The sequence below is a fragment of the Callospermophilus lateralis genome, chromosome 13 (assembly GCF_048772815.1).
Source record: "Callospermophilus lateralis isolate mCalLat2 chromosome 13, mCalLat2.hap1, whole genome shotgun sequence".
Taxonomy (NCBI): domain Eukaryota; kingdom Metazoa; phylum Chordata; class Mammalia; order Rodentia; family Sciuridae; genus Callospermophilus; species Callospermophilus lateralis.
The window spans coordinates 78,330,797-78,357,866 of record NC_135317.1 but is presented as its reverse complement, the minus strand read 5'-3'; the positions used below and the strand labels follow the sequence as shown (position 1 = coordinate 78,357,866).

The 27,070-nt window shown below is 45.9% G+C and overlaps 1 protein-coding gene across 5 annotated transcripts in view; it reads left to right on the top strand.

Annotated features, from left to right (window-relative positions):
* The window catches only part of Atp2b4 (ATPase plasma membrane Ca2+ transporting 4), a 94,710-nt gene that overhangs the window by 39,570 nt on the left and 28,070 nt on the right, over positions 1–27,070 (top strand). For 4 of the 5 annotated variants that reach the window (XM_076831367.1, XM_076831371.1, XM_076831369.1 and 1 more), the window contains exons 2-10: positions 5,498–6,159; positions 18,179–18,376; positions 19,082–19,339; positions 19,890–20,015; positions 20,470–20,595; positions 21,713–21,748; positions 23,291–23,452; positions 25,945–26,159; positions 26,456–26,698. In XM_076831367.1, the coding sequence (XP_076687482.1) occupies positions 5,967–6,159; positions 18,179–18,376; positions 19,082–19,339; positions 19,890–20,015; positions 20,470–20,595; positions 21,713–21,748; positions 23,291–23,452; positions 25,945–26,159; positions 26,456–26,698 (1,557 nt within the window). In that variant the 5' untranslated portion in view covers positions 5,498–5,966. Of the gene's footprint in view, positions 1–2,970; positions 3,053–5,497; positions 6,160–18,178; positions 18,377–19,081; positions 19,340–19,889; positions 20,016–20,469; positions 20,596–21,712; positions 21,749–23,290; positions 23,453–25,944; positions 26,160–26,455; positions 26,699–27,070 lie in introns of those variants that run through there. The other variant, XM_076831368.1, reaches the window with a different exon arrangement.

The window sequence follows — 27,070 nt, the reverse complement described above, 5'->3', positions numbered from 1 at the left end:
CCCCAGCCCCACCCCTGGGCTCTTCCCAGGTGGGAATCATGTATCCATGGAGCTGTGCCAGTCTAGATCCCAGTGCATTCTGGTTCAGGGTCCTGGTGAGCAAAGGATGAGGGAGGAGTATCTGGGAGTGTGTCTGTCCCTGATAAGCTGTGGGTCTATCTGTATACCTGCCCATAAGAGGTAGGTGTTTCCTAATCTATTTCAGAACCTTTTAGTGGTCCTGAACAAGGGACTGATGGGTCTTCTCATCAAGGTTTAGGAAGTAAATGCATAGCTTTTTTTCTCCAACATTTTCTTAGAGCGTCTGTCTTGTACTTGAGGCAGGGTGACTTTGGATTCAGACCAGGGTGCAAAGTCTGGCTCTCTGAATCTATATATCCCTGCAATGAAGGAAAGCCCATCCTTTTTATAGGATTATCAGTGAGGATTCAGTGACATAGAATATGTAAAATGATAATAGCTACTGTGTACAGACCAACCTCTACATATCAGGCACTTTTCCCAGCATTATGTGTAATTGTAATGTACCAATTTTTAAAAGAGGAAAAAAAATTAAAATAAGTTACTTATAAAAAAAATTACTATAAAATGCTTATATTGGGGCTGGGGTTGTAGCTTAATGGTAGAGTGTTTGCCTCGCATTGTGAGGCCCTGGGTTCAATCCTCAGCACCACATAAAAATACACAAATAAAAATAAAGATATTATGTCCATCTACAATAAAAAAATATTTTTTAAAAATGCTTATATTAATACACGTTTAACTTCTCACTGATTTTACATACAATGTATCCTGTGGCACCTGGCACATTGTAAGTGCTCAAGAAATATTTGTCCCCTCCCTTCCCACCTCTCCCCACCACCACCCTGTTCCTACCTCCCCTGGGATGAGGGAGACTCTGGGACAGGAAGACTGCAGACGCTGCCCCAGAGCAGCTTCCGTGGATCAGGTCCTCAGGTGGGACCAGCCTGCTTCCTCCCCTCAGGGCCTCCCTCCTTCACTCCTCATGTCCTGCCTGGCAGATGCTGACACTTTGCCAGGTGTGCTCCAAATGCTACCAACTCTCCCTGAGCAGAGGCTCTGGGTCCAGAGAAGAGGACAGGGCAGGGCAGGGCGGGCACACCAGTCTGCCCCACTGAGCAGCGCAGGCCCCTCCCTCACAGCCGGAGGCCAGAGTCAACTGGAGGCCAGTTGTGTCTGCACTGCACCAGCCTGAAGGCCTGGCCCACCGCTTCTCTCTCCCACCAGGCTTAGCTTCCTGCGCCTCACCAGATTCACCTCCCTTCTGGGAGGGAGGCTCAGGGGTGGGCTCCTTCTATCCTCCCTCACAGTGTACTCTCTAACCCACACAGGGCTACCTCCTTCCCCTCATAGGCGGGGAATGTATCTCTTCTTTAGCACCCTGGGAAAGCTTCTAAGACTGAGGGATTCTCTGGACCAAATTGGAGGAAATTAGAGTGTTTGGCTGTTGTGGATGGTTGGGGGCTTTAGGGAAGCAGATTGCTGTCTCTGGCAGCTCCTTGTTTCCAGAACTTGCTAGTGAGCCTCCGCAGGTTGGCTTGTCAGGAAGTGTGAGGTCCTGTGAAGCTCTGTGGGTATGGAGGCCAGAGGGGGCCTTTTTTGCCCTGTGCCCTGGGATATGATATAGTGAACTCTGAAAGGGACAGAGTTAAAGAAAAGGTGAATCTTTCCTGAAGATGGAACTAGTATTCCCTGTCCCTAGAGATGCCTGCATTTTAAAGGGCCTGAGAGAGTTCGCACAGGAGAGAGTATCCTGTCATCCCCTAGGTTTGCAAAATGCCAGAATTGGGGAATGAGGACATACCTTACCCAAAATGCCCCCAAGGCAAATGACTAATCCTGACCTGACCAGAGGTAGTGACTCCCAGGCTGAAGTGGCGTGAGCACTGCCAGATTATTCTTTGGCAGTTGCCTAATAAGGTTAGGGGCCAGGCAAGCTCAGCAGTTGCAAAGAGCTCATTTTCTAGAGAGCTCACAGAGAAGCATGGCCACCCTGACGTGTTGCCTAATTACAACAGAACTTCTATAGAGCTCCCACCTCAAACCTGGGGGCCCAACCACACACTTTGTGCCCACATCTGGATATTTGATCTACTGTTGGTGTCTCTAGATCAACCTGGAGCATACAAACCGCCTTGTTATTTTCTACAGTTTTGTTTTGTTTTGGTTTTTAATACTGGGACTTGAACTCAGGGGCACTCTACCAGTGAGCTTTTTAGTTTTTATTTTGAGACAGGGTCTTGCTAACTTGCCTGGGCTGGCCTCCAACTTACCATCCTCCTGCCTGAACCTTCAGAGTCCGTCAGATTACAGGCAGGCACCACTGTGCCTACCTCACATGTGTTCTTTAGCCCGGTGTATTCTAAACTTACGTGCCCTTTTCCATTGGTGGCCTGTGTGAGTAGAAAAATCTCTCCCCTTTGGTATCCTGAGGAGAGGTTCAAAGTAAGGAATTCACCCTTCTTATTTTCCAGAGACTCAGGACACATGTGCTAATGGTTATAACCCAGCTAATGGCTATTGTTAAAGAGTCTGCCTTGGAATTTTCCATTCTTTTGAGTGTGGGAGGGGGGTTCCTGGCAAGAACAGATGACAGGCCACATGGATCTGATTGCCCTTCTGCTTTCTAATATAACAGAAGTTCATTCACGTCAAATTAAACTTTCTCCCATCACTTGAGTGCTCTATACTGGACACTGGGCATCTTTCCAAGATTTTGAAGCACTAATTTTTGATCAATAATCCCATTTATTACTTTTTTAAGATGATGTGAAGAGGTAGGACTGATTCTCCTTTCAATTAAAAATAGGAGGAACTAGTCTTAAGAAGGCTAAGTGATTTGCCCAGAGGATGACTGAGGAGAAGATGGTAAATCTAGTTCTGAATCTGCTACTGGTCATCCAGCAACAGCAACAAAATGTGAACTGAATGCCCACTCTGTGCGGGTTCTCTCCCAGGAACTAGGGACAACGCAGTGAACAAGACAGTAGAAGTGTCTGTCTTCATGAAGCAAATGCAGTAGCAGGTGGAGGTAAAAATCTTTTGTTTCCCAGTTTTTCTATCAGCATTGTACCCGACTTCCTCTGGAAAGATTAAGGAGTTCTGGTTAAGGTTCAAGATGGGTTTCTGGCTGCACAAGCCCCTCCTACTCCTTCCAGCCTTGGAGGAAAAACTAAATGGGAAGAGCAATCCCTGTGGTACAACCTCCCTTATTGGCAGGGACTATATTCTCAGATACTCAATGGAGGCCTGAAACTACAGAGAGTAAAGGACCCTATATATAACATGTTTTTTTTTTCATAAACATGTATCTTTATAAATTAGACACAATAAAAAATTAACAACAATAATAAAATAGAACAATTATAACAGCCTACTGCATTAAAGGTATGTGAATGTGGCCTCTCCCCACCCAGTCTCTCTCAAAGTGACTTACTATACTGTATTCACCCTTCTTTCCACTAGGCTTTGGATGAGGAGGGAGTACTGTCTGCCTGATGCAGCCTGAATAAAGGGTAGTTGACCTGCTGCCTCAGATTTTTTTCAGACCTTGTTCCCCAGGATGCCCTGATGACATTTAAAAAGAAAAGAGAGTGTGATATTAAAACAAACAGACAACTGCTTGCTTAACTCTTTGTAAAGCAGAGCAGTCTTAAAATCAATGCTAGGAGGGGTTACAGGGGCATCTTGCAGGGGTGGGGGCAATAACCTCCATCCCAGAGGAACCTGTGGGGAACAGCATTGGTTGGAATCAACAGGGATTTTGGCCACATGTGATTTTTTATTTTTTATTTTTTTTTTTTAGAGAGAGTGGAGAGAGAGAGAGAGAGAGTGAGAGAGAATTTTTTTTAATATTTATTTTTTAGTTTTTCGGCAGGCACAACATCTTTGTTTGTATGTGGTGCTGAGGATCGAACCCGGGCCGCACGCACGCCAGGCAAGCGCGCTACCGCTTGAGCCACATCCCCAGCCCCACATGTGATTTTTTAAAAAAATATTTTTTAGTTGTAAATGGATCTTTTATTTCATTTATCTATTTATATGCAATGCTAAGGAGGGAACCCAGGGCCTCACACATGCCAGGCAAATGCTCTACCACTGAGCCACAACTGCAGCCCTGCCACATGTGATTTTGAAGAAAGTAATTTATAAAAGAATCAAATGCTTATCGGATTGTTCTTATGCTTCTTCTTTCGACTTGTAGTAGTGAGGGTGTCATCTGTTTATAAGATAGGCTGAACAGAAATCCTCACTACCTCTTGGCAACTAAATTCGAGTCGGTGGAGACTTTTAAATCAGGACCAGGCTTCACATATTCTGGTGCTGCATTCAGGAAGAGACCCTGAGAGCCTCCATGTTTGAATGGCTGATGTGAGGCAATGGCTTCAGCATGGCACGTAGCCAGCCCCTGCCTGAAGCTGAGCACAGGGCTCAGGTCAAACTTCTTCCTACCTTCAGCCTTCAGTACCCTCACTTGCACATACTTTCTCCCCACACCTTAGTCAGTTGGGTGAGGGGTAACACTTGTCTTCCTGGTGGGGAAATGCCGCCTTCCTCAGATATATTTACTGTGCTGACTTGAGGCCCTCTGGCGCTCAGTCACATGCAGGTGAGCTTGTCCCTCCCAGTGACCTTGCTGGGGCCCCATGCTCTAGCAGAGCTGATAGCTGTCTTATCCCTCCCACACTGGAGAAACCCTACATTCACAGCCTTCAAACTTACTATCTTTCCTTCTCAGAGGTTCTTCTGTCCCCTTTATTAAAAAAAAAAAAAATCTACCCTGTTTGAAAACTGCCAGTGTTACTCTCTCCTTCCCCACAAAAGCCTCTTGGAGGAGAGATGAGGCTTAGCCCCAAGAACCAAACTTGATGCCTGACTTATTAACAACTGCCATCGGCTGCCTAATTTCCATAAAGCTGAAGACCGAGTATTGAAAGGTTTCTTAAAGGATTTGGGTATCTTCTATCAAGTTGTCTTCCTGGTTGGTAAATGTCTGCCTTGGGAGTGGGGAAGGGCATGGAGTGTGGCAGAGGGTAGCAGACCGGCAAGCCACCCTCCAGACCACTTGGGTCTGATCTCCTTTTTCTGACCTCTTCTCACCTCTTAAGTTTCTAAAGAATCCTGTAGTGGGTCCCTCAAATAGGGAAAGCATTAGAGTCATTAGAGGTCATAACCTTTTATTTCCAAGTCTTTAAACTTGTAGAGTTTGTATGGCTTGGCTTAGGAGACTGAGACCTACAGGCTGGGGTGTATCTGACATAACTTCTCTACAAGCTTACAAGCTGCTGGGCCCTTCCAGGAAACAGGGCCTCCCCTGAAGCAGTTCCGTCTGTTCAGGCTTCAGCTATCAGTTCAGCTCAGACGTTCACTGTCACCTAAACCCTGTGCTAGAGTGGGTACAGTCTGCCCTCGCAGATACTGGATCCTCTTGGCTGTTCTAATTGTTTCTTTTTTGTCTATCTTGCCTCTATTCCAGAGATCCAGCTGTCATCGGTATCCAGGGAGCCCTCTTCTTCCTCCTCCTGCTGACACTCTACCATCGAAGTTGCTGGTTGTTGCTAAGGTTGCCTCCATGGTAACATGTATATCCTGTTTACACCTTCATCTGGGCAAGTCAGTCTAAACTAGGAACCTTACCTACTCTGGACAACCACTTCCATCACCACCCAGGGGACACCAATCATCGTGACACAAGGTCCGCCTTCTACTCAGTTCCCCCATCCTCTTCCTCCTTTCACTGCCAGGCTTCATACAAAAGAAAGGATCTAGGTTTGGGGTTGCTACCCTGAAGCTTACTGCACAAGATATAGTCAATCTCTATTCTCACTGGGCCCCCAGAGAAGCAAGAAGCAGGAAGAAGTGGGGACAAGAAGGCAGGAGGCACTGATTGGTTGAAGGGAAACTCCTCATCTTCTCTGGTTGAAAGGCTGGTAACCGCAAGCAAAATGACGAACCCATTAGAACATAACTTGCCGTCCAACTCAATAGCCGAAAGTCATGAAGGGGACTTTGGCTGCACATTAATGGAACTGAGGAAGCTCATGGAGCTGCGTTCCACTGATGGACTGAACGAGATCAATGTCCACTATGGAGGTGTACAGAATATCTGCAATAGACTGAAAACCTCCCCTGTGGAAGGTAAAGGCCATTTCAGGGGTGGTGGAATTGGAGAAAGTAGCTAATGTCTCACAATATTGTTTTCCAGCTTCTAGGGAAGGTACATTTCTGGAGACCCCATTGGTATATTTTTGTCTGGTGGGAAAAGTGTGGCATCTGAAGCTCTAAAAGGAGGTGAGGCCATGAAGAGCCATTATTTTTTTTCCCCAAAAATGATATTTAGGGACTGTGGCATTCTCTGAAAACATTCTTTCCTCATTTTTCTGTATCAGTATACAGAAAGGAGGATATTTATCTTATAAATGTTTATGGTATAAATGATTTTATCAGCTAATAATCATCTAGTCCTTTATTCTATATCAGTCTGATTTTGAAAGAGTTCCAAGATAATCCTTCCTCCACTGATCTTCAATTGTAATGGGGAAAGGGCATAAAAAAAGCGAATAGTCCATCTACACATTTGAGCACTTTGTTGTAGACAGAAATGGGATGGCATATTAAAGGTATCCATATCTTTGAATCACCCACTCTTTTCTGTCAGGGAATTATAAATGATTTTTTCCAACCCTGCTTGATACACTAATAATATAATTCTTCTTTATTCTTAAAAGAGAATGAAAAAAATGTAGCTTCATGCATGCCCAGCTCTGCCCAAGTGCCTAGTGCACCATGGTGTTATGAAATTTTGCCTCATCAAAATGTAAAGAACAAAAGGGAACTTGCTTTCTCACTTTGGCTGGGTTGCAGCATCTTTGTAGCAAATTCTTTGTGGGCCCTGTGTGTCAGGCAGTCCATGATTGAGGAACATGAGCTGGAGCAAAGATCCTACCCTTTAGAGGCCTTCAGCCTCTTGTGGTCTCCTATTTCTGAGCTCTCCTCAGAGGTCACATCGTATTTCTGATGAATTTGAAGAAGAGATTTTGACTCCTAGCCATCATTGTATTGTAAGTTAGTCACTTGGAGTCTAGACTCTGTGTGTGGGGGAGTGGGTGCATGGGTGAGTGTGCGTGCACGCATGCGTGCATGCAAGCTCAGTCTGGGAATGGACTCCAGATTCTCCTTGTGCATGCTAAGCAAGTGCTGTACCACTCAGCTACACCCCCATCGTGACTCTAGACTTTGTGATAAAAAAGAGGCAGAGATTTTTACTTAGATATGTGCATATTGCCCATCTCTTGTTTTCTTTGTAAACTAAGAGTGCTTCCCTGTGTGTTCTCTTACTTTTAGAATTCAGTTTCCTATCTCTTGAGTTCAAGTATTAGTTCTACCATTTGAATAGCACAGAACAGTTTACTCAGCCTCCCCGAATCAAACAGATAATACCTAGCCCCACCGAGTTTTGGGGATTAAATAATATAATGTATGTATAAGTCCAAATTTATAATAGGTGTTCAATAAATTAGTTGTCTCAGATTAAAAATAGAGCCATGTGTCTGGAGGTATTTGCTAGAATATGAGTACCTCTGAAGTGCAATTATCATAGCTGATGAGGTTACTACATGTGTAACTGCAACTTCTTTCTATTTCCTCCACTCACTTTAGGATCACAGAAAGACACCTGGTGAAGGCGGCTTTCATGTGGCTCAGTCTCCGCCTTTTTGCTGGTATCTAATGACTGCCCTTTGGGCACTGCCGGGCTCTTGTCAGCTGAATTTCTTTATTTGGTAACTTTTGCGCAGTATTGACCTTAATGAAAGTCTGTACCTAATTATGTTCTCACTGAGATTAGGCAGTGTTTTTACAAACACCCATCAGAATTTAAGCAGGATCTTTCTTTTTCCCTTTAGTAGGCTGTTCTGGTCAGTTGTTTCTCTTACCAAATGGAACTTAGGGTCCAAATAAGCTGCAACCTGGGGAGCTCCTAATAGCAGGACTCAGACTTTTCTCCAATTTTCCACTTTTCCAAATCCTTTCCTAGAGCTGCAACTATTTACTATCTAGTTCTCAGAAAGCTTCCATCCCAAAGGCCAACATGTTGTACTTTTCTCGCAGCACTGGATATCGAGTGTTATAAACATAGTTAATGCTTTTGGATTCCTCACCAGTTCCCATTTCAGTCCTATAGCTAAAAGCCACCCCTTCTGGTGGATGGTGCCTCTCTCGCTATAGTCTCAAGTGGTGCCAACTTCTCAGGTCTCCTACCACTGACACAGTTGTCCACTGCCTTGCTCCTGCTTCCTTAGATCACAAATATGTGTCCTGATTTGTTTTCATGTAAGATTTACCATAGGGTTTATTCTGCCGCTAAGAAGGCAGGGTATTGGGAACAACCTTTCCATTAGTAATTTTTTAGCTCCTAATTTCAACAGTGACCCCCTGGGATGGGAGACAAAGGATTAGGAACAAAGGACACAGAACAGCTAAGGCACCGGAATCTCTACCCAGGCAACAGTGATATTGAGCTATTTAGTTGAGCAGGCAGAGAAAAGAATATCAGTATCTGGGTACGCGTCCCCCTTCATCTGATGCTATTCAAAGCCAGCTTATTCACAGAAGACCACACCCAGGTGTGACAGCCTAGCATAATTTTGTTACCTGTGGGAGATCCTATAGACTAATAATAGGAAAAAAGAGATTACCTGTGCTTGAATTCTGGTTGGAAACCAATGTAAAGTAAATCTGGAATGATTGGAGCTGGGGGCTCCAATGGGCGGGGGGGCCTGGGTGCGTGGCACATACCTGCAATCCCAGCAGCTCCGGAGGCTGAGGCGGATTGGTTCATAGAGTATGGCCCTTTTATTTTTTGTGGAATGATTGCATATTTAATATAGACTGACAGTTATCTTTTTTGTATTTTTTTTTACTATAGCTACTAAGAGGCCCTATAAAACTTGAAATTTCTAACTTTTTTGTTACTAACATGGTTTTATTAGGCTTTGTTTACCCAATTCTAAAGGCAGGTGGGACTTAATTTTAATATGCTCTCTCCTGGCTAAAGTTCTTACTGCCAGGTAGAAGGTGATGGAACAGTTTACATTCTCAGCTCATAGTCTATTAATGTTCTGCCCTCTCATGCTAAAACAGCAACACAGAGACTCTCAAAAGCATGCAAAATTTTAAATTTTGTTTTGCATTTTAATGATTGGTAAAGTGTGCAATGGTGACCAGATGCTCATGTTAGTACTATGCATTGGCTAGTTGGAGTAGGCATTTCCCCAGTGGCCTAGAGTTGAGTAGACTCAGGAAGACATGGAGGTGCTCAGCCATCTCAGACTTCAACAGTAACCAGAAGCAAGGCTGAAAGTGTGAGCAGAAAGGAGAAATTTTAGGGAAGCAAGAAGAAATGGAGGAGACTTGACAGAAGACATAAGCCTAAATCTAAATGACCAAAGATTTCAGTCTTTTATTGTTGTTGGTGGTGGTGCTGGGGACCTAACCCAGGGGTGTGTTACCACTGAGCAACAACCCCAGGCCTTTTTTATTTTTTAATTTTGAGACAGGGTCTCACTAAGTTGTGGAGGGTCTAGCTAAGTTGTCAAGGCTGGCCTTAATCTTACAAGCCTCCTATCTCATTCTCCTGAGTGAGATTACTAGTGTGCCTGACTGATCCCAACTGAAATTTCAGTCTTTATGGATATATTTAAATTAAAGCTAAGATATAGGCCTAGGCTTCAACTCCTAAGTAAGCTATGCTGTCTTCGGTTTATCAGGAGGAAATATCTGAGCATTTTACTCCAATAGAATACTGTTCAGTGGCAGAGTGCTTGCCTCCTACATGTGAGGCACTGGGTTCAATCCTCAGCACCACATAAAAATAAATAAAACAAAATAAAGATATGGTGTCCATATATAACTAAAATATATATATATATATATATATATATATATATATATATATATATTTTAAAGAAACCTGTTTGCTTGTTTCTTTAGAGTCAAATATTCATCCCCTTCCTGTTATTGTCTCTTCATCTTTCCCCACCCCTTTGCCACCCCAGCCTCTCTAAGCCCCAAATATCTGAGCAGTTCAGTTGACTTAGGCCAGAAGATAGGTGCTTATCTTCTACATGGTCTCCAGGGACATGTTCTTTCTTCCCCTTAAAACTTTACCATGTTGGTCCTCAGCTTTGCTACCTGATTTAGGAGGAAGAATGTTATTTTCTGAAGAGGAGCAAGGCCAGCAGTTATGGGGAGGGTCTGGGCCTAGAACAGAAAGAGCAGAGAAGGGCAGTCTTGAATAAGAAGTAAATAGAGTAGATCACTAATGGTGGGGCTTCTTTCATAAGGCTAAAGACGATTCAATTTCTGTTGAATTTGGATGTAGAATACTGGTAGAGGAGTAAGATGTAGCTCAAGGGCAAAGCATTTGCCTCATATCCTCAGGGTTCGATCCCCAGTTCCAAAAAAAAGAAATATAAGATGAAACAAAAGAATATTGGTAGGACTTTCTATTTTGCGTTCCCTTCATACCCTTCTAACGTCTGTTCTCTGAAGTTTGATAACAGTCCTCTGATCCCCTTTCAAGAACGTACAATAAGTATTTAATGCCCACTTGGTGCTGGGGCACAATGGTGATCATGACAAGTATAGTCTCTCCTTCCACAGAGCTTAGAGAAGTTGCACACAAATGAGAGCAATTCCAGAAATATCAGCTTAGTGCTACATTGGGGAAGAATAGGGTGTTATGGGAACACAGTATGAAAAACTACACCAAAGGGACTTTGCAGAGAGGAAAGGGCTTTAGAAGCTAAAGATAAAACCCCTGTATCATCTAGGAGTTTCCTAGGGAAACTCCAGCGTGGCCATGCTCTATGGTAATTGTACAAATTCCTGAATGTTCTTGGCTCATGATGCATCGTTGCCTTTCATAATTACTGAGTATCTTCTGGGATACTTTGGGGACCTGAGATTCTTTGGGGAGTAGATGGCAGAAGAGGAGAGAATCTGTTTTAAAGACAGCCAAATTATGAATTTTGTTCATTAACTTCAGGTTTAGAATAACTAAAATATCTCCTTCCACCTTAAGATCTCTGGGACTTTACTGTATTCCTATTACTATGCCTTTAGAGGGCTGTGGCATGTTTTACTAAGAACTGTCTGTGCTGCCACTACTTGGGACATATTCAGACTGGGTTCTTCTTCAGCATGGCAGACTGAATTTCTTTTTCTTCCTTTCTTTTTCTTCTTTTGGTGGTACTAGGAGTGAAATGTAGAATCTCCTGTGTGTTAGGCAAGTGCTCTACCACTGAACTACATCCCACCCCTGAAGTTTCTAATAATGTTGTCAGCATAATAGGGAAAAAATTAGACACAATAAACATTCACCTACAATATGTCTGTATTATTAGTAGTACTTCTGACTCTGAAAAGCTCTGATATTTCCCCCACACTCCAACAGATGCATGTGTGCCCCCATTCAGAGACTACTGCTTTAAGGGACCATTAGTGCTGGGAGAAGTGAGCGCCAAGTAAGTGAATGTAGAATGGAAGAGATGGGGGGAGGAGGAACGTTTTCTTTGATTTTCTTCCCTTTCTTTAAAGCTCATCACTAAGAAGTTGGCAGTGTGGCAGTCATCTACCTTCATGCCCTCTGCATGGTAGCCATCTCCTTGAATTCTTCCCTGCTTGTCCTAAAGGTGCCAAACCTCTTAATAGCAACTCACCTGGGCGTGACTGTAGAGATGGCATTCTGTGGACCACTCTGTCCGCTACACTTTGGGCACATATGTTAGCACTAGTTTTAAGATGTGAGAAAGTCTCACCATGAGAATATCTTGGAGGGCGGGGAAGAGGTGGAGGTGGGCAGCCAGCTCCAACAGCTCAGAAGGGGCCATCTCCATTGTCGTGTTAAATAGTAGAGGCAAGGCCAATAGCTTCATTAAGAAATTCTTAGTTCTTGATGAAGGGGTCAGAAAGATTTTTATTTTTTATTTTAATTGTTTTAATTTTTAAAATTTGTTGTAAAAAAACTAAAAAAATTGTTCTAATTAGTTTTATGTGATGGTAGCATGCATTTTGATACAATGTACAAAATGGAGCACAACTTCTCATTCCTCTGGCTCTACATGGTGCAGATTTTTGTTTTATTTTTATTTTTCATGTGAGACAGGGTTTTACTAAGTTACCTAGGCTGGCCTTGAACTTGCCATCCTCCTGCCTTAGTCTTCCAAGTGCTAGGATTATAGACATGTGTCACCTGGCTCAAAAAGATTTTTGTATGACTTGGGGAAGTGACATCATCAGCCAAATGGTAGATGAATGGGGAAGACAAAAGAGAGAAGTGCCCTCCTTCTGTCCCTCCTCCCCACAGGGAATTCCCTAGTGCACTCTGGGAATTCCCTGTCTGATTTAAGTGCCTAGGACTGAATGAGGTCGGGGCAGCTACTGGGCCATTTCTCCCCAGCCCAACCCTGAGCTCCATGAATTCTTCACCACCCAGCCCCTTGCCAGAGCTGGGCTTCTGGCTTAGCTGGCACAATGCTTCCAGGCAGGGGCATCCACGTGGGACAGTGTGGCCAAGTCTTCTGCCCTGCCTTCTCCCCCGACCAGGCCCAGAAACCTTGATGCTACATCCTTCAGCAGCTCAGCAGCAGCTCCTGCAAATTTTTTGAGTTTGGCTTGATTTCATTTCATTTTTATTTATTTATCTATTTTGCAGTACCGAGGATCAAATCCAGGGCCTACACCTGCTAGGCAAGCACCTTACTAGTGAGCTATATATCCCAGCCCTGGTTTGATTTTTTTTTTAACTTTCTTGTTGCCTTGAACCATCCCTGGGGTGGGAGAGAGATGGCATTCCCTCTTTGGCTGAGACAGATATTACGTCTACTCTTAAAAATGAGCTTTTCACTCTTTTTATTTAGCTCCGAGGTGTGAGGACTGGGAATGTGATACTGGATGGCAGGAAGCACATGCATGCAGTACAGGAGAAGGTGACAGAGCAGAGGGCTGGCAACAGCACTTAGGGAGCTCTCTCTTCCCTGTGCCAGAGCTGGAGGGTTTTGTTTGTTTGTTTGTTTGTTTGTTCAAAAAAGGCTAGAGCTGTTGGGTGAAGGGAGTCTTGCCCTGAAGAAGAGCTCCTATACAGCCAGGCAGGCCAGGCTTTGGGACCGGAATGAGGAAAGGATAGAGCATTGTTTTCTAGTCCATTATCCTCTGCTCTGACCTTGAGTCGACTGCTTTATCTGAAGGGCCGAGAGTTTAGCAGATAGAGAATGTGCCAGTGTGCTACATGGGTGTGTTGAGCTGGAGATGCTCAGTAGGGAAAGTACCCCGCAACCCTTGGAGGAGTGGTTTGGATTTGCAGCAGGAGCTGGCACCATCCTGCAGGCCTTCTGATCCCAAGCCTCCCTTCCCCTTAGTCCAGGGTTTTAAAGTAGGACTTGAAAGGTTTCCCTCTCACTCATGCTGGGGATGAAACCCAGAGCCTCACACATACCAGGCAAGCTGCCTACTAATGAGCTACCTCCCCAGCCCTTGAAAGGTATGCTGATATCTGTACTAAAGAGCACTGCCTGCACACGAACCACATCTTTGTACTATCTGTGTGGGAGAGGCTTCTGCTGCCTCCTTTGGCAAGGTATCATAACTCAGACAGCTGGGAAGTCCCTTATGATGTCTGACCTAGCCCCACCCTTTCTGGGGCTGAGCCGGTTCTGATAAAGGGTACTCTGCCTCCAAAGTCCTTGGTGTCTAAGGGAAGCTCACCCGAACCCTTCCCTGGGCTGGGCTCCCCGTATCTTCCCTGACCCTGGGCCCAGCACAGACTCACAGCAGATGCAAATGTTCCCCTGCTGCTGGCTCATCCCGACCAGTTTGGGCAGGGGCCTAGCAACTTCCAGCCTGGGGTGGGGGTGATGACTTCACGGCCTAACATTCTCTTTGCCTCTCCCAACTCATGTGCACAGTCTGGTTCTCAGAGCCAAAGGCACTCCCCAGTTGGGTGGGGCTTTCTCTCTTATGTGCTTAAGAACAAAGTTTCCTCTCATTTTCCTGATGAATTTCTTGGGGAAACCCTTTCCTGTGTTTCCAGCATCCACTCCCTGCCAAGTCTTCCTTCCCCTTTCCAGGAGGCTGTGTGAATATTTGAGAAGCCACTGCAGAGATCAGGGCCCAAAACATTTTTTCTGGGCTGGACAAGTATTTGTGCAGAATTAAACTGCTGAGATCAGGGCCTGAAAGCCTCTCTGGGGCTGAAAGAATTGGAATGGAAAGCCCAAAATTGGGGATTGGCTGAGCTCCCGGCCCCACATGGCTTTCCCCGAGCAGCGCCACATGTCAGAGAGGATTCCCAAGGCTATGACTGCTTACAGCCCCAAGCTGCCCTGCCCTGCCCTGCTGCACAGCATGCTGGGAACTAGGACAGCCACTTGACTTCTTAAAGTAGCTATTATACGAGATCTTGGTGATTTCCAAGTGGAACAGAGAAATGAGTGTAAAATGGCAAAAAAGAAGCAAGTATGTTATTTGAGGGTGTCCAGGGAAGAGCAGGCCTGACCTTGTATGGCTTCCATTGTCCTTCTTCATTGCCTGGATCCAAAAAAGGCCCTAAGGAGCCTTCTTTGAGCACAGAGTTTATAGGTTAGACTCGGATGGGCCGGATATTATCACCCTGATGACAGGAAATGGAGGACTAACTATCCCAATTGTAGACCATGGGAGCCACACCAGCTTGCTCAGAGGTGGAGAAGAAAGCAGCGCGTCAGCCTGCTCCCCCCAGTGTAGGAAGTAGGGTGGCCTGTTCGCTGGGACCAAAGAGCATTCCCAGGAGGCAGAAACTTCAGTGCTAAAACCTGGCAAGCCCCAACAAAGTGGGGCTAGTTGGTGACATCTTACCCCTCTGGATACAGGTTAACATCCAGCTGCCTCCTATGGGGGTATAGAGTGCCACTTAATAATTCAAGGAGTCCCATAACCTCTCTAGGCCTGCTTTATTTATATATAAAATGGGTTCATAGTAGCTGCCTCTTGGGATTGTGATGTTTTCATGGAAAGACACAGATGAGCCTAGTGAAGCTTCCAGAATATAGTAGTCATTTAAATGTTAGCAATCTTATTCATTACTCATTCATTCAGTTCATCTGACAAATTTGTATGTGTACATTGTGCCAGGCAGGCTATGGGCCAGAAGATCAAAAGCAAAATCCTACCCTTGTACAGGGGGACAGGTAAACACTCAGTGAATTAATCATACCCACAATAGGTGAGAAGACTGGGATGGAAAAAATTTAGCAGGGTAAGGGGGCGTTGGGAGTGCTGCGGCAGAGAAGTTGCCATTCTAAATGCAGTCAGCTAGGTCAGTGTCTCCTGACGCAATAGCAGTACAGGGACTTGCAGGAGGTGAAGAAGTGAGCCCTACCCCAGGAAAAGGGCAAAGCTGGTGCAGAAGTCTGAAGTCCAAGCCTGTCTGAGACACTCAGAGAACAGAAGGAAAGCTGGCTGGGCTCGGCTCGAATTTGGTGAACATGGGGAAGAGCAGGGAAAGAGTGTGGTGGCTCATAAGGGACATTAGAGGCCATCATAATAAGGTTTTTGTGCTCAGTTTCACTCCAAGCAAAAGCCAGAGGATTCTGAGCAGATAAATGGCATGTACTGCCTTGGGTCTTAAAAAAGATCTTCTGGCCACTGTGTAGAGAACAGGAGAGCAGGGTGGGGCCGGGAGACACAGAAGACACCTGCAGTACCTCAGGCAAGAGATTCTGGCGGGAGACCAGCATGGTGGCAATTGAAAATGGGAAGGGATTGGGCTTTGAAGGAAGAGCTGGTAGGATTTCCTAATTAAAAGGGTATAGAAGATGAGAGAGAGACAGGGCGGGAGTCAAGGATGATCGTAAGGTATTAATGTGAGAGCTGAGAGGGCAATAGCCCTGCCCCCTACACACTCAGACCGGTGCTATTGGAATGCCCCTTATGATATTTAACATCTGCTGTCCTGCTTTACCCTCATAATGGTCTACTAACCCTTGTTGAAGGAGGGAAGGCATCTCCTCCTTCTGCATTTAAATACTACTTCTTTGAGGAATATCCCAGGTAGATTAAAAAATTATTAGAACTCTTATTTGGCCCTCCAGCCTAGTAATCCCAAATTGACACAACCCTGCTAACTCTGGTTCCTGGGAGAAAGAACCACTGAGGCCCTGCCCACTGGCCACTCTGCCCTGCCTGCCTGGGCACCCAGATGGTCTACTAGAACGCACCTTCTGCGGTCCCTTGCTTTCCTTTCCTACCAGGAACCTGATTTCTCAGGGTGGAAGAGGCATGAGCATCTGGCAAGCAGCTCAACTTGCCCCTCAGCTTGAGGCCAGGTGAGGTACTTGGGCACTGAGCAGCAGGAGCCCTGGATCACAGCTTGGGACACCAGGTTCCTAGCCAGAAACCCGTTCTCTCTCCTAATACTAGCAAGGGCAAGTGGCTTCCACGCCCTCAGTGCTGACTACACAAATATGGACCACAACTGGTCCCCCACCCCCACTTCATCTCCAGCAGGCCCCTGCTCCCCAGCCCAGACACATGAGTATCTTAAGAGCAACTGCTGGTGGTTTTGTTCTGGATGGGAAGTGGAGGCATCTCAGATCCTGCAAGCAATGCTCCCTTGTGTACCTGTGTTCCCATTTTTAAAATCTTTTCCAGTAGAAGAGCCTTTCATGTTGACCGAGTATAAAGATGTCATCTGGCATTGCTGCCTCCATTTTGTTCTTGCAGCTCCTTCCAACAAAGTATCTCCTTCCCCTGGGTCTCCACAGCTGTTAACCATTTTTTCAAGACAAAGGTTGCCCCACCCTGCCTGTGGGGATCCCATCAAACCAGCAGCCAACAGCTTCCAGTGCCAGAGCCAGGACTAATCTGCTGCAGTGTGTAAACAACTCTATGAATGCCAACTGGCATTAACCACCACATCGGGATTCCACCCCTGCCTTAAAGAGTAACCTTTCTGGGGTCCAGGAGAGGGGTCTAAATTCTCAAGAAGGCACTTAAAATAACTGCCTATCTCTTTTCCCTAGAATGTGTGCCTAGAGTGTGTGTGTGGTATGTGCATTGTCACGTGGTTATGTGTATTGTGTGTCTGCAGTATATTTGTATCTATTGTATGTGGTGTGTGCGCATGCAGGTGTGTCAGTATACATGTGTGTTGGTAGGGAGGATGCTGGGAATCCTGTAGTATCTGAAAACTTTGTGGCCTTGCCTTTCTTGTTTTCTTTCTATTCAACCTGAATATCAGTAGCACTTCTATTAGTACCTACAAGTACATAGCTCTTGGTAAAATAGTAGTACCTCTTAGTGGTGTGTGTAAGAGAGACAGAGACACAGAAAAGCAGGGGCATGTGTGCTTAAAGGGTATGACTGTAAGTTACAGTCAAAACCTCTGCTCTGATGATCTGCGGTCCCTGGAACTTGGAATCAGGACGCATGGGTGGGCTCTGTCTCTGTCTTGAGGTGACCTTAAGCAGGTAACTAGTTCTCATTGGCCTTTATTGTGAGCCAATGGGTGGAAGCTGATGCTATGCAAGTCGTCACCGGCATTCCCATGTCAATATGAGAGAAAGTTCTGTGGGTATCACAAGGAACATGTTAATGTTCATGTTCTAAGAGCTGGAGCCTGCAGCATGCTCCATGAAGAGGAGGTGAAGTTCTGCATCTAGGTTAGCTTACCCTGGTTACTAAGAAAAGCCAGCAGGCCCTGTCCTGCAGCCAACTTGTCATACTTTGCCCATTTTTAAACTAAAAGCTCCACACCTGCCAAGTCCTAGGCAAATTGGGATGGTTGGTCACCCTAGCTGGGTCTTATGTTTGGGTGGATCGGGAAGCGAGGGGCCCTTTTTTTAAAAGAGGGCTTTTAGCCAGGTGTGGTGGCACACGCTTGGCATCCCAGCCGCTTGGGAGGCTGAGGCAGGAGGATCACAAGTTCAAAGCCAGCCTCAGCAACTTAGCAAGGCCTTAAGTAACTCAGTGAGACCCTGTCTCTAATATACAAAAAAAAGGACTGTTACTCAGTGATTAAGTGCCCCTGGGTTCAATCCCTAATCCAAAAAAAAAAAGCTTTTAACAGCCGTGTTTCCATTCTTTTGTTCTCGTTCTTGATCCACGCCTGTCTCCTTTTCAGGTCTCTCTGGGAACCCTGCAGATCTGGAGAAACGTAGAATCGTGTTTGGACAGAATTTAATCCCCCCCAAAAAGCCCAAGACCTTCTTAGAATTAGTGTGGGAAGCCCTTCAAGATGTCACACTCATCATCCTGGAGATTGCAGCCATTATCTCCCTGGTCCTGTCCTTTTATCGCCCGCCTGGTGAACAAAATGAACGTGAGTGTCTAAACAGCTCAGCATGACTGGGATCTGGGGTTCTTTCCACTACCACCAAACCATGCTTAGTAGTGACTGACAAGGTCCAGCATCAGCCCCCACACCCCACCATCCAGTGGACTCTCCACAGGAAACCAGCTGGCAGCTAGTAAGCTACTCCTTGAACCCATTCTGACTCCAGGGTTTCCCGCCTTCTCCCGTCCCTTCAAATCCTTATTCAGAATGCCATGGTTCCAATGCCCTTACCCAACCCAACAAAGCCCTGCTTCTCCAAGTGTGCCCACCTCTTTTCTGGCATCAGGGGAACTAGCAGGAAGAGCCTGACCCCACTGGGAATCTTAAATTCTTGACATGTGACTTGGTTTGACATATTTTATTGGTCATTTGCTTCTTTTGTATTAACACAAATAGATATGGTGGTGGTGAGACGACACTCAATCCTGCTAACTTCTGATTTCCTCGGAAGATAGCTCTTCTGCCTGGGTTTTATTTTATTTATTTGTTTGTTTGTTTATTGGTGGTGCTAGGGATTGAACCCAGGGCCTTGGGTATGCTTGGCAAGTGCTCTGACACATTCCCCAGCCCCAGTGGGGCTATTTTCTATTTTTCTCTTTTCCCCACTGTTCATTTTGTGGAGGCCTTGGTAGTGTTACCCTCATTTCAACAAAAGCTCTCAGTAACTATTTCTCTCCCTTCCCTGGCTAGTGTGTGGCGAATCCGTAAGTAGCCCAGATGATGAAGGGGAGGCAGAAGCTGGCTGGATCGAGGGGGCAGCCATTCTGTTCTCAGTGATCATCGTGGTGTTAGTGACAGCTTTTAATGATTGGAGCAAGGAGAAACAGTTCCGGGGACTGCAGAGCCGCATTGAACAGGAGCAAAAATTCTCCATTATTCGAAATGGTCAGCTCATTCAGCTCCCTGTGGCCGAGATTGTGGTGGGTGACATCGCCCAAATCAAATACGGTGAGAGCTCCATGTTTTCTAGACCTGGGTCACCCCAATGTTTGAGGTGTAGGTCCTTTGGCAAAAGGGGGCTGGGAATGGTAAAAACCCTAAAAGATAAGCTCCCATATTATGTTAATGTCTAAATTAGAATTTAAGGAAATCATGGAAAGGAATTTGAAAGAAAGCAATGGAAAATATTCTCCCAAAAGACTGTCAGATTTGTACCCTATGTGCCTTAAGATCAAAAGTATATTGTTTGAATTATAATACCTGGAAGGGAAAAGGAATCTTGTCCAAAGCTCTATAGAGCTGAAGTTATCTTTATTTTTTGTGGTGCTGGGGATGGAACCCAAGACCTTGTGTGTTCTCAGCACAGGCTCTTCCTCTGAGTCACACCCCAGCCCTCGAGTTGTCTTTTAGAGGCTCTCCAGGTCCTACCTGAGCCATTGCCCTATAAGTGGGGCCCGTGGGAGCAGCCCTGAGATGGAATGGCGGAGTTAGAGGTCCCCACGCTCTTCCAGGATTTTACCTGCTCTCCTTCATTGTCCCTTTCCCCTTTGTGCACCAGGTGATCTGCTGCCTGCAGACGGAATCCTGATCCAGGGAAATGATCTGAAGATTGATGAGAGCTCTCTGACAGGGGAATCAGACCATGTCAGGAAGTCACTGGAAAAAGACCCCATGTTGCTGGCAGGTATAGTCTCCAGCTGCCCAAGTTTCCATTCTGCCTCCCCAGGAGAGCCAGGTGATGAGTTCCAGGACTGCTCTCTCTTCAGCTCTGTCCCATCTCCTTCCCTTGGGTTCAGCTGGGGCAGTAGCATATTGGTGGGTTGCATACAAGGATGTCAGGCAAGCTGAAAGAGACTTTCTGTGAAACAGATGCTGAAGTGATCTTGGAGGGGTGCTGGTAATTGGGAGGGGGATGAAGAGAGGGCTAACTCTAAAACAGATACACCTGCCTTCTTACCCTTACTTCACTTGGTCTGTTCTAAATGTGCTTAGCTCTTCGCTTTTTCTTACTATCTGCTAAGTGTATCCTTATCCGTGGGGGTAGGGAAGTACTTGTTTTTTAAAGTTTCTGTTTCACACCAATTCATGGCTAGGAATAAAAAGCAATACTCCTTCCCATCTTCTCCTTTCCTGTATAGGGACCCATGTGATGGAAGGTTCTGGCAGGATGGTGGTGACTGCTGTGGGGATCAACTCCCAGACAGGAATCATTTTTACCCTCTTAGGGGTACATGAAGATGAAGAGGAGGTGAAAAAGAAGAAAGGTGAGGGGCACTTGGGCGTTCACAGTGAGATTCTCTTTCTTCTTATCCCCATGGGTGAGCTAGAAGCAAGGGCTCAGATCTGGATGGAAAGCCTGGTTGGGAGAACCTGATGGAATGAAGAGGGCAGATATCCAAACTCCATGCCAAGATGTAAATGTGAACCGTGGCTCTTGGGGAGCTCTGATGAAAATCAGACCCTGCTCTAGGCTCCCGAATCAGGCTGCTTTGAGGCCTCAATTCCTGTGTCTTTGGAAGGTTGTAAAGGGTTGAATTAAACCTGCCCAAAATGAGCCAGCAGGTGAGACAACCTGTACTCCATGTACTCCTCCTCCCCTACTTTCTTCCTTAAAGAAGGGGAAGCTGCTAAGAGGAAACTGACCTGAAGAGTAAAACTGATTCCTGCTGAAACTACAGGCTCTTGGTGGAAGAGACACAGCTAGAAGAGTGGGACAGAGGTGACGCCAGCCCAGTCTTTGCCATTCACTTACTTGCTCCTCCTAATCAGGGATAATAGGAGAAAGAGGAAAAGATACTAAAACAAAATCTAGACCTTTCCCTGAGCATTCCTTCATCCCCTTGGGAAGAGAAGGATTTCTGCTACTTGACAGGAGGATCATCTTGGGCTATTTAGTAGAGGGCAGTTTATGAGCAGGAAGCAACACGTTCTCTGAGCACTAGACTACTCATTTCCACAGCTGTCTGCAGGTGAATAAAGAGGAAGCTTGAACTGACATGAAGACACCTTGCAGGGCCTTTGCCGCCAGGCAGAAACAGTTCCCACCACTCACTCCCTAACCCCCACCCCATTTTTCCAAGAGACCTGACTCCAGCCAGAGCACCCTCCCTCTCAGTGGCAGCCATGCTCCAAGAGAGAGCAGCTCAGGTGTGAACATGTGTCACCTGCATGAGTGCTCTGCTCACATCCCAAGGATTCAGTAGACCTCTGGGAGGAATGAGAGCAGAGACGTGAGCTCCCTTTACATTTATTTGCTTTCCCTGCAACCCGTTCCTTCATGTGGCCCTTCTGGGCTCAGAGCAGGACAGACAAAGTGGTTATCTGATCTCTTGATAATCACTTTGGGTCTCCACCCCACTTTTTTCTTTCTTGTTTAAACAGGTAAAAAACAAGGAGTCCCTGAAAATCGCAACAAAGGTAACCTCTCTACCCATTCATTTACCATCTCTACCTGTCCTTGCTCAAATCAGACTTTTCCAGGCCATCTGCCTTCTCCCCTCTCCTCTTCATCATCTGTTACCTGCTGCTCTGGCCCAGATGTTGAGGAAGGTGCAGAGATGGGGTGGGCCCAAGCCCCCAGTCCCAGTCTGAGATGGGACAGCAGCACCCTCTGCTGTTAGCTCGCGGAACCTCATGTCATGGTTTCTCTTGGTTGTGGGATTGAGCTGCTCTTCCCAGGGTGTTGAACTCTGCTTCATTGCCCTGATTTAAATGCCATCAGTTCCCAGTCTGGGGTTCAAATGGTGGGGGGCGTTGAGGTGGGAAGTCCCTGCACCCTCCTCTTCTGGCTTTGTCATCGATGTCCTCTTCTGGTCTGAATTCCTCCTCTGCTGGTCTTCTCAGAGGTCCTTGGAGAGAGCCCTTTCTCTCGGCCTCTTTCCCTACCTCTTTCTTGTTCTCTCCACGGTCTGTTTTGTTCCTCCTGGTCTGGTGTGCGTTTCTCTTGGTGGCTGTGTTTACATCTCTTGTCTCTGTCTCGTTTGTGAGTCTGACAGCAGAGACTATCTCAGGAAAGGCCTCCTAAGCCAAAGACTGAGCTCTGCGGGGCTGAAGCTGGACGGATGCTAGGAGCCAGCAAGAACTGCTCTCTTGAGATAGCTCCTAGAGAATATTTTTCCTTTGTAAACATTATCATAGTAGTCTTTATAAAGTAAGTCGACATGTTGGAGAACCAAGGCTGAGCAAAACTAATTCTTTAATTTTAGGTCTCTGCTCTTCTTTTAAAAGCACAATGGATTTATATGTCTGTCTTTATCCCTGCTTCCTCTTATTCCAGGGGGTTCCGTTATACCAGCTTCTTCCCTCTCCCCCAAAAGACTTAACCCTAGGTCTACTCTGCATCTCCCACTCTCTACCTTTTCAGGCATGGGAGAAGGGGGATTTTCTTCCTGTCCTTCAACTTATTTAAGAAGGAGCTGGGAAATACCTTGGGTCTTGTGTTTCTTCCCCGGGGGTGGGGTGGGGTGGGAAGGATACACACACATACACACACACACACATACATAGAGAGAGAAATGAACCTTTTAACAGATCGAGTTAGAACTTCATGCTCTAGCCTTTCCCTTCAGCCCCTTTCTGCAGTAAACAGTGATTTTAAGAACAGCATTCCAGGAAGGATGGTTATTGGTAATAGCGTTTAGTGGCGTGATTAATCCCCTTGCTGGAATAAACCTGGCTTGAGGATCTGAGGTGATGCCAGGAAGCTGCCACTGAAGAGGAAATCCAGGCCCTAAAAGCACCCCCTGTTTCATTTCCAGTTGTTAAGCTACCATTGTAAAGGCCCTAATAGAGCACTGAAGGCAAATTCCGTGTCTGGCATGGGGTGAGAGTGGTCAGAATTGACATCAGGGACCCAAGATATATTCCTGGAAGAAAACTGAAGGGTTCTTATTTCTACCTGTCTGCCACTCCGTGCTGTCACCTTGCCCGCTCACTTGACTCTTTGTGTGTGCACCCTAGCAAAGACCCAAGATGGAGTGGCCTTGGAAATCCAGCCACTCAACAGCCAGGATGGGGCCGACAATGAGGAGAAGGAGAAGAAGGTAGTCAAGGTGCCCAAGAAGGAGAAGTCGGTGCTGCAGGGCAAGCTGACGCGCTTGGCTGTTCACATCGGGAAAGCCGGTGAGTCTGGTGGAGCCTGCCTCTCGCGGCTTACCAGTGCCCCTCCGGCCGCTCTGCTCACTCACTGCCTGAATTCCAACCAGGACTGGCAGAAGGAAGCTGAAACTTCAGAGTGGCTAATGGAGTCCAGCTGGTTGTGTCCCTATCTTTGCTACAATTTGGCCACTGCCTAGGCTTTTTCAGAGAGAAATGTTTTCCTGTGTGTCAGGGTTAACAACCCTAAGGTCTCTTTCATCCAAACAAATGGGAAGTGCAGAGCACATTACCACAACAGGGACAATGACTTTAGCCAGGAAGAAGTCTCCAATAACTGACCTGTCTCTGGTTTTGGTTTATAAATTCCTTCAGGATAGAGGAGGCTGCCGTTTGCTAGAGGCAGTTCCAATGCATATTGATAGCACGTGGCCCAGCACAGAGCAGTGAATAAAAAGTAAAGACTGGAGGGGCAAAGAAGACACTGGTTAGAGAGGCTCTCTCTCCAGAGCAGGACCACCAAGTGTGCTCCTCGGCCACGTGCGCACCTGTGTCTTCTCCATCACTACCTGGGCACACTCTACCACCTTCTTTCAGAGGTAGGGGAGGGGTGGGAAGAGGGAGCAAAAGGAAGATCAGTCCCAAATGGAATGTCCCCCAAGGTGTGATCTATCCCACTGTGTAATCTCTGAGTCCACCCTTCTGTTTGCTGCCATCCTAATCAACACATCTACGTGTACATGGTTCACCAGGGGTTCTTGTTGAAGTGTAGATTTGGTTCAGCAGGTCTGCAGTGCAGCCTGAGATTCTGCATTTCTAACAAGTCCCCAGCAGGACAGCACTGCTAATCCAAGAAGCATGCATTGGGTAGCAAAGATCTCTGCCGCCCACTACCGAAGCCACTAATCATGTGTGGCTCTTTCCATTTAAATTAATTAAAATAAAATAGAGTGAGAAATTCAGTTCCTCCATCACATTAGCCACATTTTAAATGATCAATAGCCCCGGGTGGCCAGTGTTTACCTTATCAGACAGCACAAATTGAGGACATTTTTAAGCACTTCTGAAATATTTTTAAGCACTCTATGGGAGTGAGTTGGCCCAGCTTATTCATTCAGTCTAGTACTCGGCTAATTTTAATTACCTTGAAATCTCTTGCATATAAACTCTACATGGATGAGATGAATTGAAGACGCAGAAGCAAGTTATTAAGCCTGATAAATGGGTTTGAAACACTGAACAGACATTGCCTAACCCTGTTGTTCTCTCCATCCTTGCCTTATTCTTCTTTGGGGATATGAACTACCTGAAAATTGGCCACTAGTTTCCTCTGTTTTTGTATTTCACATATTGAGCCGGGCCAGGACTGGGGTGGGCAAGAGAGGTCATTTTATACCATAGGTGAGTATCTTTCTAATTTTCTACTACAAGTGCCTTGCTTCCTCTCCCTAGGCATGCCCTAATCAAGCGAAGTACAAATGAATGTGCTTCCATTGCTATCTTCATCCTCTAGGCTCACCCTGAGGTCCCTCAGGCAAAGCCAAGGCCAGAACCAGAGCATGATTTCAAACAGAGCTTTATTGCTAAACACTGTGCAACAAACAGGTACAGACATGCCCAGATATTGATCCTTTCAGCTCTCAGGATAGCCAGTGGATTCTTTTTTGGGGGCAGGGTGAATTTTTTAACCCTTGAATAGATTCTTCCATTTACCTCAAGGTGAATGAAGTAAGGTGACCTAAGGTGTCCTAGGTGGCTTGGGTCTTTCTTGATTTTAGCACTGAAAGTCCCATATCCCAGGAAATTGTTTGGTCTCAGGCAAACCAGGATGATTGGGTCACCCTTCCAGTGTGCCATTCCAGAAACCTCTCGGTGTCTTACTTTTCCCATCTTAAAAAAGAGCGATAATCGTAACCTGTCTCATGGGGTTATTGTAAGGTGGTTGTAAAGGGCTTGCCTGGCCAATAGTAGGGGCTAGTAAATTTTGGCTATTATTATCATCTTCTGTGTATGCTGTGATAGAAGAAGAGTTGAGAGGACCACTTCCTAGGGTTAGTCACATAAGTGATGTGCTAGCATCTCGGATGGAGTTGTGAATTTTCTGATATTCATGGCTAGCTAGTAGGGGAGAAGTCAAAATCCATAAACTTCTAATGAATGAACAAACACAGTCACTACATTATGAATTGTGAGATAGAGTCATAGAATGCTGTTTTGGAAAGCAGACCAACCCCCTTATTTATGAATGAGGAGTTTGAGCCAAAACATAGGGCCCGAGAGGTCAACGACTAGTCTAAAGCCATGAGTCAAGTTAGTGACATGCTGAGAAGAAAGCATGTGTCTTTGGAACCACTGTCTTTCCCTCTCACCACAGTGTGCAAGCAACAGAGAGTGAGGAGAATATTTTAATATGACTTCCTAAAGACCGTGGTTTTAAAAGTTAGTAGAAAGGCTACAGCTCATGCTCATCCATTACAATGTCTCCAAGCCTGTGTTCATGCACTCGTTTCCCCGGACAGGCCTATTCATGTCTGCTCTCACGGTCATCATCCTGATTCTGTATTTTGTGATTGACAACTTTGTGATACATCGAAGACAATGGCTACCTGAGTGTACCCCTATCTACATCCAGTACTTTGTCAAATTCTTCATCATCGGTATCACTGTACTGGTGGTAGCTGTGCCAGAGGGGCTGCCACTAGCTGTCACCATCTCACTGGCCTACTCTGTGAAGGTGAGACTGAAACAATACTGTGTCTTCTTTGGGGACAGACATGGGGGGGGAGGATACCATGTACCTTTGATGAAAGCTTAGAAAGCCCATTCTATCCTCTACAAACTTTGGGTGGCCTCACAAACGCAGTACTTAGCACTGTGGGAGAGCCACGTCAGTGAGTTACATCAGCATTTAAATAAATCAGTAGACTCTCAAGAGAGTAAAACTAGAAAGTGAAATGTGGAGAGATGTTAGCTAGGCCATGAAATTTGACCCAGTGGGTCCTCACAAGCCTTTTCTCTTTTTCTTTGTAGAAAATGATGAAAGATAATAACCTGGTACGGCACTTGGATGCCTGTGAGACAATGGGCAACGCCACAGCCATTTGCTCTGATAAGACAGGCACGTTGACCATGAACCGCATGACAGTGGTGCAAGCCTATATTGGAGGCACTCATTACCATCAGATCCCAAGCCCTGACATCTTCCTGCCCAGGGTCCTGGACCTCATTGTCAATGGCATTTCTATCAACTGTGCTTATACTTCCAAGATTCTGGTGAGCTCTCCATTTGCCTGGGCATTTAGAATGGGAGGTTAGAGGGAACATTAATTTTCCCAGGGACAAATCCCCTCTTATTTATTTTACCTGAATTGCCATCCTTCATCCCATTTTTCCACTCCTGATTAGACATGTTTGGGGTGAGTCTAGAGAATAATCCACAGAAGTAGATGGAGGGTTGGGTGTAAGGACCTGTGGGGATCTATGGCCACTAAATGCTCTTCACTTACCACGCAACAGCAGTGTCTCTAAGGAGGGAACCCCTACTCACATCAGACTAGGGCTGATCAGGAGTGAATTACCCACTTTCCAGAAACCACAAGACGGTATTAGAATAAGACCCATATAGGGTGATGCCTGCACTGCCGC